Here is a 14,454-nt window from a genome sequence, read left to right as displayed (position 1 = left end):
CTGTGCAGCAGCTGGTGGACTTTCTCCTCTCCTGACACACACGAGGAACACACACACACACACACACACACACAGACACACACACACACACACACTGACCCTCAAGGACAATCTGCCTCCAGAAATACACACACACTCACACACTCACATGTAATCCTGCCACATTACTCACAGATCCACATCACATCACCCTCACCTGTCCACTGCTAATCTGATTATTTACATTTACTTACACACAGGCTTCCCTAAAGCTGCCAATCTAAAGATTCAAATTTGTGAAATTATACAATGTAAAATATACAAAACTCTGATTAAAGTAATAAAATTGTCTCATTAATTCTTTCTAACAAATAACTTCCAAGACTATTATCAGATGATCTTAATTGTAAAAAAAGTATTAATCTGATTACAGCAGCTTCTATTTCACACACACACACACACACACACACAAACGCACACAAAGCAGGCCTGAGTCCTGCTGTGTGGACTTTAAATGTTGGCTGTTTGAAGCTTTGGCTGTGATCTGCTGCTAAAAGTGAAGGTGGAGCCTCAGCAGGAGCTCGCAACAATGCATGATAATTAGCCTTCTGTTGTGATCTGGTTTCTGTCTCTGGCTCCCTGTGCTGTGACCTCTGACCTCGTCCCTCAGCCAGACAACAATTCCTCTCTACTGGAAGCCAAACAGCCCATCAATCAGCCTCCTTCTCATGCGGCCCTGCCCCTGATCGGCTCGGCAGCCAAAGAAACGCATCCAAACGCATCGCATTGCAGAGACAATGGTCAGGGATGAAACGGACGGATGGAAGGGGAGGACGAGAGCTCATGGGCAGAGTGAAGAAAGTAAAGGATGAAATGATTAACAGGGTTAAAAAAGAGAACATGGGGAGGATGGTGGGTTCAGGGCCTGTGGGATACTGCATACATGCATGTTCAACCCCGACTCTCCTGCATTACACTGTAAAAGATAGAAGAGGACGAGCTTGTTACGTCTATATCTGCTACAGATCTTACCTGGTGCATGTTTGCATGCTTATTAGAGCACAATCTGAGTGCCGACTACTTTAAATTGCCTACTATTGCATACTTTTTCTTGCTCAGCTGATGATTTAACCAACACGTTTGATTTGAAGCCTGTCTGCAGTGTTTAAAACATTTAACATAACAAGAAATGTATGATAAATTGTTTGTTATTTTGAGGTTTCAGTGTTTATGTGCCAAACAGTCAAACTTGATGTTTCTCTACTCCAATATATTTGCAGTTATTCCCTCAGAAATCCCATCTGAAGTTCCGTAAAAACTCAGCTAAGCGCACACTAAAGGGTTAATGTTTGTGTAATGGTGACTTTATCCACTGTGTTCGTTTCCAGATGGGCGACCGATCAGTCTAGACATAAATGTATGTTTGCAACAGAATGTAAACAATCTTCAGGCAAACATTTAATTATAAAGCTGTTATGGCCTCACATGCAATCCCAGGAGTCCAAGGCGAGGTCTCGCGAGAGTTCACGCAGCCGAGCGGGGCCTCTGGAAGGTGTAGCCCTACAAAGCGACAGCAGGGGGAGCAAGTGTGTCAGCGTAACAGCAGAAGAGAAGCGGGCCAGAGGCTTCACCTCGATATTAAAATGAATCTCATGAACAGTCTGAGCTTGTTTAATAAGATTCTGAACATCAAAATAACCCATTAAGGATAATTTAACATATTATATTTACACAGACTTTGGTTTAAGCAAGCAGAAGAGATTCAAAAGATCTGTGTGTCAATATGCTGGAAAAAATTATTCAAACTTACGCACCTGATCTGTTCACACACAGCCTTCACACACTGGGTTCACTTGTACGGTGATGTCATTGAGTTTGGGCTGAAATGCTGTCGGGATTTGGACAAAGGAGGACAAAGTCGTGGCTCTGTGTCACAGGTGAGTCCTGGCACTCCGGTCCAAAGTCACAACTGACAAATCCCACAATTAAACATCCTAATGGGCTCCATACCACACTGAGTACCAGAGTCATGATTACTGAAGTCCATCCATACCTATCCTGTACGGGGTGCAGGGGGCAGAAGCCACAGACACACACACACACATAAATACGTTCATGCTCACTCTCACCTTATGGGCAATTTAGAGTTTTCAATCCATCTAACCTGCATGACTTTGAAAACTGTCAAAGCCTCTGAAACAAGTAGACGCTCCAAGACGCACACACACACACAAACACACACACACACACACACACACACACACACACAGGTCTTCGGTGTTGCAGCTGCCTGACATGTCTGGTCTTGTCCCGTCTTGGCCTTTCTGTCATAAATGTGTAGGTTGAACCTGCAGCAGAACTTTGACGCGTGCCAAACACTTCACTTTCCTGTTGCCAGGGAATTCAAGCATTCATACGTAGACGAGCTGGCAGCACAGACTGTTCAATACAGCAACACACGCATGGAGGATCAGAGTACTGGATGTGTGTGTAGAAGTGTATTTACCAGGGAATCTAAGAATAAACTCTGCTGTTCACTGCAGAAGCCGTTTGTCTCTCACTCTCTCTTTAAGTTCCTCATCAAGTCTCTGATGGAGGAAGAGAGAGAGACACACACACACACACACACACGTGAAGAAAAACAGGAAAACACTTCCATTTTAACCTTTTTTAATGAACCCTGATTATTGTTTAATTACAAATGAAGATGAACAGATAGAAGAGAAACGGAAGTACAGATGGTTCCTCCAGAATAATATTGAGTCTCCGCCTCTCCTCTGGAGTGACAGCTCACCACTGAGGTGGACAGGAGAGGAGAGAGAGAAACGACAAGAAAGAAAAAGGGGGCGGGGCATATTCCAAATAATACAATGGTTAAACAATACAATGCTTTTTCTCCTGGAATCCCCCCCAAAAATGGAAAAAAATATATATATACAACATCAAATGTGAAAATAATAGTTGTTTTCTCCCGGTACACTGTGTGGGGATTATATGACCCGCCTCTTCTCCATGGTAACATGATTACAAAATAAGCACAGTAAAAAAAAAAAAAAAAAAATAGGGTCTGTACTGAAGCGGCCGAGTGAAGGGAGGAGGAGGAGGATGAGGAGGAGGGAGGGGGGGAGGGGGAAGGGGGGAGTGCAAACTGGGAACACAGGGGCAAACTCAACAACCGGGAATTCATGGAGAAGAGGCCGGGCCTTGGCAAGAGAGGGTACAAAAGAATCAAAATAAAAGAGTCAAGTTAATAATATAATAATTACAAGAGTTAACAGTAATACATTGGAAAAAATACAGAAGGAAACGAGAACAGCATGGATGAGTTCAGACTATCAACCGGGCGGGGAAACGCTCATCTGAACGTCTTTTCTGTTTAAAAGCCACGACAGGCAAGGCAGCACAGGTGCAACAAGACCAGACACAGCTCAGCATGGAGACCAGACACTCGGCACGATGCTACATCTGTCCTGGAGAGGTCGCTTTACGTCTGGGACCGGGGACGCTAACGAGCCAATCACAACGTGTCTATGATCCATGTGTGAGGGGGGGTGGGGTGTGTGTGTGTGTCTTTGTGCCAGGTAAGAAAAATAAGCAAGTAGGTTTTAAAATGAGTGAATGCTTTAAAGATACAGACGAGACGGAGCTGGATGGAGAACTGAACAAGAAAACTGCCACTAAACAACGCCGCTCAAACCATTTAGCCAGCCTCTTAGTATGTGTGTGTGTGTGTGTGTGTACATAGTACAACCATAGAAACCACACATGCACAAGTGCACGTACAAACAATCCAAGCAATGAGCCGCTCCGATTATGGGAAGTCCCTCTCTCCACTTTGTTCTTAGGTTTTGTGATGCCATTTCCTCTCTGTCATTGTGTGTGTGTGTGTGTGTATGCACATGCGTGTGTGTGTGTGTGTAGTTTCTATGGTTATAGGCCGTCTACTCTGGAGACTGCGGGGGCGTCTGATGTCACGTGTGATGTCATGTTCTCTTTATTCTAGCCACAGTAAAGCCTCACTGCAACCAGGGCGTGTGTGTGTGTGTGTGTGAGAGTGAGTGAGTGTGTGTGCCCATACACACTTGGTGCACACAGCTGCCCGAGGCCACAGTCCAACCTTAGAAGCAAAGTCCGGTGGTATCTGTGCCTGTGGCTCTGTGAGGTGAGGTGACGTCATGCAGACAAAAGCTGGATATCTAATCACAATCCGTCTGCTCTCAACACGCCATCGATCACGGCCCAGCTCCCCCGGGCCGACCTGTGGCTCCAGGTGTTTCTCAGCAGATCTGGGTCACGCGGCGGCAGTGTCAAATGGCCTTGGCGCACACGTGGGCGGGGTTTCGCCGGTCACGGCCGCGTTTACTGGCACGTAAGAGAGAGAGAGAGAGAGAGAGAGAAATCTACCGTTCGGTGACTGAACCCACCGTGTGCTCCTGCACACCCGGCTGGTATCGCTCCACCCGGGTCCGGTTACGTGTTCCCGCCCGCCGGTCTATCCTTATCCCGTCACGCCCTCCTTCCCCCCTGAATACACAATGACGTTTCTTTGACAATATAAATATAAAACTCTGATACCGGCAGCCTTTGTCGTTGCAGCTGAGAGAAGGCAAGAGAGTGAAAGGCAAAGGCTGGATCATATGGCTGAACAACCAGGAGGGCATATAGAGACCTGACCTTTAAAAAGAGGAGCATTTCCTGATTTGTATCAAATGATCTTACTGAAATATAATATTTGAATTTAATATATATTTGAATAAAATATATATGTGTAGCTTTACTTATTCTGTTTCTCTGTTACAAAAGCAGAAGGCAAGGTGGTAGTGTGTGTGTGTGTGTGTGTGTGTGTGTGTGTGTATAGGTGTGTGTGTGTGTGTGATGCTGGGGGCGGGGGGATTGGCGAAACTCTTCTTCTGTGTGTTATAAAAAGGCACAAACTCACTTTAAATCGTTTGTTCATTAAAACGGGAGCGATGCTTGGGTTTTGCTTTTCTTCTTCAACTATACGAATAAAATTTCTTAAAAAATAAAGGTTTGTTTTTCTGAGGATCTCAGTGAAGGTTTGCCTGAGTTTAATGCTGACGCTCCACATTCACGACACCGCTCACCGTCTCTCACAGTCTAATCGCTTCTGGTTCCCATCGGCGGCTCAGGCTTCCTAACCGAGGGGCCGCCGCCTGGTGAAGCCTCAGATCTGTGTGTGTGAATGCCCTTAGAAACAGCTTTCAAAATACTGTCCACATCCTGAAGAGGCCCGAGCGTCCAGGGGGAGGAGGAGCACGGCCTTTTGAGAACCCAGGAGGGGAGGGGAGGGGTTCTTCTGTTAACAGGGGAGGGAGAACCAAAACAAAACTAACATCAATGCCCTCAGACCTCCAAATGCCTCCATTGAAGACTGTGCTCAGTCAGAACAGGGAGGGGGGGGGCACAGGACGCTCGGGACATCCTGGATCCTGATCGTCTCCACGGCTCAGTCAAGGCTTTAGGTCCATGCACGCTCAGGGCGTCCTTAATTACAGCCTTGCTTGCTCTTCTTCACTTTCTTAAAGACAGATAGAGCAAGATATACACAGAGAGAGAGAGAGAGAGAGAGAGAGAGAGAGAGAGAGAGAGAGATCCTGGTGGTTGTGCTTTTGCAGAACGTTCTGTTGAGACCCGGTTGGCGCCGCAGCGTGGAGGGAAACCCTCTGTCGTATCCCGAGCTGTCTGATGAGACGCGTCCAGAAGAGGTCAACACCAGCTCAGTTCAATCTTCCTCTTCAGCTCATTTCACATCTCTACACACTGGGGCGAGGGAGAGGAGGAGAGGTTGGATGGAGGCCGTATTAAGTGTCTGAGTCCATTCCCTGGAGAAAAGGCCATGATTGCAGAGTTCTTCCTAATCGCCTTGTTGTCACACACACCCTTGTCGTCGGCCTGTGGGATCTGGCAGGTGTGAGTTCTTGATTCTGTTTTTTTGTTTCGATGCCCTCCGTCTTGTAAACGACTGCGTGGCGAGGGGAGCAGACAGACAGGCACTTCTGTAATCTCTATAGGGGCTGTTTGGGTCCGGGTGTGTCAGTTCATGATGGGGGAGAAGAAGGAGGGGAGGAGGAGGAGAAGGGGGAGCTCCCCACCTCGGAGGGAGCCAGGCATGGGTGAGAAATTCATGAAACCCCTACAGTCCAGGGCGACTCTTGTGGGACAGATGTAGGACACATAATTGATCAGCCGGTGCCTTCCGAGGCGTCTGGGCGTGTGATGAGGTCGTCCCTGACTGGCAGTGAATTATTAGCATAACTGGCACTAAAAGGGCGAGGAGGCACTGGAAACGCAGCGTGCAATCTATAAGGGAGGTTAAGATCAGACTCCTTCAGCTGGAGGACAGAGGGAGCAGATCAGTATGTAGGCTAAGCATGATTATCTCTTAGTGTTTTAACTCAGGCTGAGTCTTTTGTCAGGCAGTGCACGGGAGCTGCACAGGCACATCTATGTGTGTACGGATGGAGGCTTTACACACACACACACACACCATAAAGCCCCAGCAGCTTCAGGTCAACAGCGGGGGTCCCAAGGGTTCCAATTTGGCAGAACTGTCAATCATCTCAATATGGTCGTCTTATTCTTCATCATCTGTGAACCACAAGATACTGAAGAATAAGAGGAAGGTGTGTTTGTCTAACTTCTTTGCTGGTTTTGTCTCTTAAATGTGTCCTGTCAAACTGAGAACCTGAGACAGATTCTACTGTCAACCAGAGGCCACAGAGCGTTATGCTCTCTGTTCAACCACCCAATGTGCTCAATATCTCAGAGGCATGTGTTTTGTATCCAAGTAGAATCCCCTGTGTGTGTGTGTGTGTGTGTGTGTGTGTGTGTGTGTGTGTGTGTGTGTGTGTGTGTGTGTGCTCAGCAGCCTGTGTTTTCCAGAGACAGCTGTGCCGTGGCCCTCTGCAGCTCTGAGCTGGCTCTGCGCTGGGTGGGAGGTGGCGGCAGCATCAATCCCAGACTAACACTTCCTACTCCTCTCCCTCCTCCGTTTTCCACATGCTCCCCTCTCCTCCTTGCTTCCTCTCTCCTCGCCTCCGACTCCTCCTCTCCCTCTGCCCTCACTTTCTTGTCCTCCGCCTCATCCCTCTCTCCATCTGCCTCCATCTTCTGGTCTTCGCTCCAGCGCCTCTTGAACCTCAGTTTGAGCGGGATGCAGCGCGTTCCCCCGGGGCTGATGGGAGCCGGCGCCGGCCCCTGACCCGGCTCCGTCTTCAGGCTGACCAGAGGGAAGGCCGGGGTGCTGCCTCCTCCGTGTCCCAGAGAAGGCGTGGCAGGGGTCTTGAAGACATCCTCATCATCCTCTGGGTCTTCATCATGGTGGTTAGATGGAGGAGGGTGAAGAAGGCCAGAGAGGCTGCTGCTGCTGCTGCTGCTGAGCCCGTTGGCCTGGTGATGGTTGTTCAGGTGCAGCTGGTGGTGATGATGATGATGATGGTGACGACCTGTTGGAGGGAAGACATCACTTTCCTCTTCATCATCACGGTCGGGGTTATTCAACTCCTCTTCCTCGCTGATATCAGTCACCTCCACCTCCTCCTCTGACTCGATGTCAGATATGGGCTCCACCTGGAGAGAGAGAATGGAAACACACACACACACACACACACACACACACACACACACATGTTATGACTCTGAACAGATGTTTCTCATATTTCAGATGTTTGAGCATCTCTGTGGAAACGCCACATCCTGGATGTGTTAGCAATCTAACCTTGATCTTAGGCGGCCCTGCAGCTGAGGCAGAGTTGGCTAGATGGCCTGAGTAAGAGGAGGACTGGCTGGAGGAAGAGGAGGAAGAACCCAGTAAGATCCCTGTGTCCCTCTGTTTTCGCCCGAGCGGAGGCGGCTGCAGTTTGAACTTGAAAGGCGACGGGTGCTGCTGACCGAGCAGCCCGTCGTCCGAAGCGCCCGCCTGCTGGCTGAGGGGGTGAGAGAGAGAAAGGGGCGGGGCGTGGAGGTGATGGGCGGGGAGCTTCTCTGGGGTGGGGCGGTGCGGCTGAGGGATGACGATGTTGGGGTAGTGGAGGAAGGCTCGGGGGCTGAGGTGGTAGTTGTAGACGGACTGCGTGTGGTGCTGCAGGTAACGCTTCATGTCCTCTGGGTTGAAGGAGAAGTGGGAGCCCAGCATGGGGGAGGAGAGGGAGGGGGAGGGGGTGTAGGGCAGGTGGGAGGTGGGGGTCATGGAGAGGGCCGGGGACAGAGTCGGTGGCAGGAGACCCCCGGGGCCAGGCAGGGGGGAGACCGGGAAAGGGGACAGGGAGTCCGGGTGGACCCTGGGGTGTCTGGAGAGCCCTCCTGGGTTGGGGTAGACCCTGAAGAGAGACTCGTGAGGCAGGCGGGGAGCGAGCAGGCCCCTGTACGCCCTCTCGGGCCCGACGCCTCGCTCCTCCGCCCCCACGCCCTCCTCCAGCTCAGAGTTGGTGGAGGTGCCGTCGCTGCAGTCGCTGACGGAGCCCCGGGCCATGCGGCGAGCCACGCTGCTGAACATGCCCGGGCTACGCAGCTCCTCGTTAGGGGAGAGCACATCTGACGGCGTGGACGGGGGGAAGCGGAAGTGGGTGCCTCCGGACGGCACAGGGGGGGCGCTCTGGGGGACGCCTCGGCCTGTGAGGGCGAGAGAGGAGGATTAGTGTTGTTCAAACAAAGGAAACGTGCGAGGTGACAGGAAAGAAGCAGGAAATGAAGACGCGGGGAAGAGCAGAGACAATTATAAGTGTGTGTGTCTCTTCTAACACCAACACTTTCACCCTGCAGGTCACAGGCAGACAGACAACACAAAGCCACAAGTTCCCTTCTTTTCACCCCCTCCTCTCTCTCTCTCACACTCTCTCTCCCTCTCTCCCTCCCTCCCTGTTTTTCCTGCCAGAGAGACTGTGGCACTGCAATAAATTCTTGGCATCCAAGCACGTGCCAGAATTAAATATTGGAAAAGTCGCTCTTGCTGCCATCACAAACATGGGTTGGGTTGCTCCGTTTTTTCCAGTAACAGAGTGTGTACGTGCGTGTGTGTGTGTGTGTGAAAATGGCCGTAAAACCTATGTGTGCTTTTGCATGCATGCGTGTGTGTGTATGCTTGTGTGAGCCTGTGCTGGTGTGTCACCGCTGATTGTGGCATGTGTGTGTGTGTGTGTGTGTGTGTGTAACCATCCCATGTAACCATCATATCACAACATGTCAGTGTGTGGGCCACATCACAGCGAGGCTATAATTAAAGTTTGGTGCTGCACTTATGTCACCCAGTATCCATATGGAGCGTGTTTACACTGGGTGGCCGGGATCAAAACCAGAGAGGGCTTCAGAGGGAGGAGAGGAACAAACCGGGACGACGTGGCACACTGATGCTGGAGACGACACACACTCACACACACAATCACTCACTCACTCACTCAGTCGAGACAAGCACGTCTACACGCTCGTCTCCTTGCCTTGAAAGTGGCTGTCTAGAAATATGTGACATACACCCTGAGCCGGTGAAGTCCTCCAGGTCTTTTTGGAGACGTCACCTCAGCTGGAGTGTGCAGACGTACAGTGTGTATAAGCGTGTGTGAGGACGTACCAGATCCCATGTCGATGAAGGGGTAGTTGACCAGCACGAGTTTGTTGAAGTTGAACTTGTAGGTGAACCTCTTCCCTTTGGTCTTGTGGAGGATCCTCTTGTTGTAGTAGTACCTAGAGACAGACAGGCAGACAGACAGACAGACAGACAGGAGGCCACAGTGTCATCGATCGCTCACATCATGCTGGAACAGCAACACATGGAGGGAAGGTGTGCGTGTGTGCGTGTGTGTGTGTGTGTTATGGCATCGCTTGCAAAACGTGAAACCGATCACATCGTCTCTGACAGAAACAGAACAGAGATGATGTGTGTGTGCGTGTGTGTGAATAGATTGATTCAGGCGTGTAAACATCTCAGATCAGAGTCCGTCACTTCCACCTGAATCTCCTCAATGAGATTACGTGTTTTGTGGGAGAGTGGCAGACTTCTGTTGATTACATGTGTGTTTACAGCTTTGTCTTACTGTGCCTTTAAGTACAGTATTCAGTGTTTGTGTGTGTATACGTTGTGTTGGAGTGGTTCAGCTAATTGGCCATTACTAAGAGTGTCCTTGTCCTGTCGGCACACACACACACACACACAGAGGTGTAGAGCAGTGAATAGAGAGGCTGACAGCTCATCCTAACTAAATGGGTCCTGGTGATTCATCTGCTGCTTAAGGAAGAAAGCACATTCATATTTCTTTACATAGAGCTTCAGTGTTTCCTCATTTAACTGCCACTGACTGCTCTGTTTCCAGGAAGGCTGTGTGTGTGTGTGTGTGTGTGTGTGTATGTTGGTCATCAGCGCCGTCACAAAGGAGGTGAACTGCTGCACTTCACAATAAAAGATGAGATTGCGTAATAGTCCTTTGATGGCACACAAATCTGAATCTAATCTACACGAGAAGAGCAGCCAGAGCGCCTCTGTCTGTCGCTCATCGTACTTACAGCTGCTCTATTTAAGCTTTTACATGAATCCAGCAAAACTAAATGATGATTTTAGACACACACACATAATCTGGTGCAGTGGCCGTAGTGATTATAGATTAATATGACATGAAAGTCAGATGTACACATAATAACCACACTATCAGACTATAATGACTGATCAGCTATTAATTGATTGCTGCTGATTTTATTGATCAATGTGGTGATCATTTCTCTACCTTGGCCTTGTTGCTGGCACACTTTTGCACGTCAGGCCCCTTAAAATATCCTCATTCAATATAGGTTATGGGGTGATGCTGTGAATGCATGCACACACACACACCAGGAGGTAGATACCAGCTGGAGGCTCAGGGATGTATAGTTCTATGAATGGGACTTTGAACGAGGATGGGAAAAGGCCAGGCACATACATGTGAGAAGAACACGCACTGGAGCGCTAAAGTATTGAGTCAATCTGGGCCGGGCCAGAGTGGCACACACACCGGGCCTGCAGACTGGAGGCCTGCAGCTCTTTGAAGAGCATTTGAACTTCCTTCAAATAAACTAGAAAGAACTTTGACTGCATGAGCCGAGCGTTTGTGTATTGAACGCACACGTGGAAGTTCATGAACACAAAAAACACAAATGCCTGTACACACACACACATGTTCATGAGAGCTCACACACTTCAAAGTGTCATTAATCAAAGCTTTACATCAAAAAGAGAGGCGGCTTTCTTCCCTCTGACTTCATCATTAATGAACAGATCCTTCCTTCATGTCAGAGGTTCATCAACCACATAAACACATCTTTAATATATTGACGCTCCAGCTGCTCCCTGGCTAAACAATCATTGAGGCCAGATGGAAAATATTGTCCTTTTTAAGTCTTAACTGAATGCTAAATGAGTTTGAGCTCAATTCATAATTAATTTGACGATCTACACTCCGCACTCCATTTCTTATATGAGGAGACTTTAAGCTAAGATGGAGGAGACGAACAGGAGAGATGGAGAAGCAGAGATGAGGCATGGCAGTCAACTACAACAGGTTTGAGATAAACAATCAAAGAGCCAACATAACGGTTAAAGTGATGACTCAAGCCTGAGCAGGTGATCTGTGTTCTGTTGATTACATTAGCACACACACACACACACACACACGCGCACACGCACGCGCACACACGGTTTGGATGGAGGCCTATACAATAACGCTGACACAGATGGGCCGGAGGAGGACTGACATAAAACAAGGTGTTAGTGTGTGTGTGTGTGTGTGTGTGTGTGTGTGTGTGTGTGGAGGAGGCAGTGTAACTAGTCATCACTATGGCAAGCTACAACCCACACCCACCTACAACACAGGAGGCGACACTGATGACTAGCTGTGTGAATGTGTGTGTGTGTGTGTGTGTGTGTGTGTGTGTCTGTCTGATTGTTTCCATCATGACGCGACAACAGACTGGAAGCTAAATTAAACTTTGCAAGATCCCACATGTGCTGTGCAGAGACTATAGGTGTGCGTTTCCAAATCTCACAATCTGTAGTGTGATTCACGACAACACACAGCTTATTGTTACTTTGCTCCCGTTACACAAATGAACACACAAAACACAGCTATATAATGTGTCTATGTGCCCTCAGTGATGTTTACACAGCTACATACAGATTCAAATAAGGATAACCTACTATGCGTTGCTGGCAACAATTTATAGTAGGATGTGTGTTCAGTTTGATGGTTTGTGTGTGTGTGTGTGTGAAGGAGGTGTAACTTTCAGATGTCAACATCCTGCATGGCCTGGTTCTCATCTGCTCAAACAGAACGTAAGGAGCAAACACTGCTGCTGACGGATGTGGTGCCTGGCTCACCTTAGTGCTCGGCTGAGCTTGTCGTAGTTCATCTGGGGTTTACACTTCCTGGCCCCCCACAGGCGGGCCACCTCGTCCGGGTCCTTGATGACAAACTCGCCGTAGTCTCCCTGCCAGGCGATGACATCGTGGTACTCCTCTTTCCTGAGCAGCTCCAGGATGAAGTGCCACAGTTGGATCTGTCTGGAGCCGGGGCTGGACTCCGGCTTGTAGGCCCACTCTGGGAAGGCGAACCCTGGGGTGAGAGAGAGGAGAGAGGTGGGTCAACATGAGGCACGAGGCGGAGAGACATCAAGAAAAGTGTAATAACTCACGCAGCATTTAAGATCAGATGCTAAACATTTAATGCCTGTGTTGCAGTCGTACTGCGTTCATAAGCTCTGGAGATAAGCCTTATCAAATCTGTTCCCATAGACCGCAGTCAAATCAAAACTTCACCGCTATCACCATCAAAGCTGGAGAATCAGCAGTGTTAAAACAAGCGATACAGAAGTTAACAGGCCTTGAATTCTCTGTAGACAAAATATACTGTAAGCTAAAGCTTTTATGACTACACACAGACACAAAGTAAGAAGTATAGGCTTTGTGTAGTAAAGCAGTGGGTGGCAGTTAAAGACTCAACACCACTTCAACACAAGGCCAGGCTGAATACCAACGGCCTAGTGACACACACACACACACACATACATACACACACTTCATTAGGACCAGATGTGCCTTGGCAATCAGTCTGAGAAAGGCGAGGGTGGGAAACATATGGCCGCACTGTAACAATGCTGAATTTTGTGTTTTGTGTGCGTTTACTGCGAGCGTAATGAAAGTAGCCATCTTAAATTCCAAAGTTACACTTCGGTTCCCACACGGGACAAACAACTTCATATCTGATTGTAAAGGAACTGTTAACAATTGGACCAAATATAACTCCAGCAGTGCAGCTTGGGCCGTTCGTCACTCCGACACGGCAGAACTCCAGCCTGCTGATTAAACATGAACACTGCTGCATCAGGTCTGGTCAACGTCTCTAAAAGAGTGTCTCTGAGAATAGTTGTGCTGATCTGAAATATGGATGTCAGATCTTTAACCCTCTCCTGTATTATACGCCACAGCTGATGACTTAAAGGTGCAAAGGGCCTTTAGTCCCTGCTCACAGAACACCAGAGCTTTTACTCCAGCATTCATATTTACATCCTCACCGTCACAGTGGACGACGGGAAAGGAGCCGTGACTAAAGCAGCCGATCCTGCCGGCGAAGCAGAGCGGACGGCAAATCTCTGTGAGTCACGACACTGCTGCCCACACGGGCACTGCGTTCAAACCGACTATATTGAGTGCATTCACAAATGGCCGACTGTGTGGAGGCTGGAGGAAATCTGCAGATATCCAGATCAAGAAAAAAGCACTTCTCCCTCATCCAGACACAGATCACGTTTTGATTTGGTGTAAATGAGGCCCGAGTGAGTCATGGAAAAGCTAAGCATATCAGATGGAGTGAAACAAAGTCCACTATCAAAGTGTGCAAAGTACAGCCATGTGTCTTCAAACAGTGTTGATACATAGAAGCAGCAGCAACACAGGGCTTATCACAACAAATGACACAACTCATAAAACTAAGATAAATCACAACTCTGCCCACACACACACACACACAGACAAAGAAATAAGGTGAAATTCTACTGCAACTGACTAAACTAGCTTTTGATACAAGAGCATAACTCTGTACATTTATACACAGAATGCTGCATTAGTGAGATTAAAACTCTGTACTGGGATTCACTGTATGTGTTTGTCTTTGCATGCACTGGATAGATTGTGTGCGTGTGTATGCGAGAACAAATCTGCAAGTAAAGGTTACAGAGGGTTACATGTGACTACCTAGATGTGTCATGTGTCTTTGTTTGTCACATCTTCTTATGCATGTTGTTGATTCCAGACTGGTTATACTGTTATAGATCTCTTGTTTACTTCTGAATAGGAAAGCTGTAGGAAGGTGCCATGGAACATCACCTCCTCCAGAACTTACAGTGCAACTGCAACCACAGTGGCTCCTCAAAATATTAATGAATAAAACTTCATGTATCTGGCAGCTCCACTTTTAAAATCTTACAAAAGCATCTTTGAAG

General features: G+C 48.3%; 1 protein-coding gene across 1 annotated transcript in view; it reads right to left on the bottom strand.

The window, feature by feature from the left end:
- Positions 1–2,637: 2,637 nt before the first annotated feature.
- erf (Ets2 repressor factor) overlaps positions 2,638–14,454 on the bottom strand; it is a 28,265-nt gene continuing 16,448 nt past the window's right edge. Inside the window, exons 2-5 of the mRNA XM_076139147.1 lie at positions 12,335–12,569; positions 9,563–9,675; positions 7,718–8,610; positions 2,638–7,569 (exon numbers count right to left, since the gene is read on the bottom strand). Of these exons, the coding sequence (XP_075995262.1) occupies positions 6,862–7,569; positions 7,718–8,610; positions 9,563–9,675; positions 12,335–12,569 (1,949 nt within the window). The 3' untranslated portion in view covers positions 2,638–6,861. The remainder of the gene's footprint in view (positions 7,570–7,717; positions 8,611–9,562; positions 9,676–12,334; positions 12,570–14,454) is intronic.

Source organism: Genypterus blacodes, unplaced genomic scaffold, assembly GCF_046128005.1.
Source record: "Genypterus blacodes isolate CSIRO-AG114 ecotype Tasmania unplaced genomic scaffold, CSIRO-AGI_Gbla_v1 ptg000438l_1, whole genome shotgun sequence".
NCBI lineage: Eukaryota > Metazoa > Chordata > Actinopteri > Ophidiiformes > Ophidiidae > Genypterus > Genypterus blacodes.
This window is presented reverse-complemented; position numbering and strand designations above follow the sequence as displayed.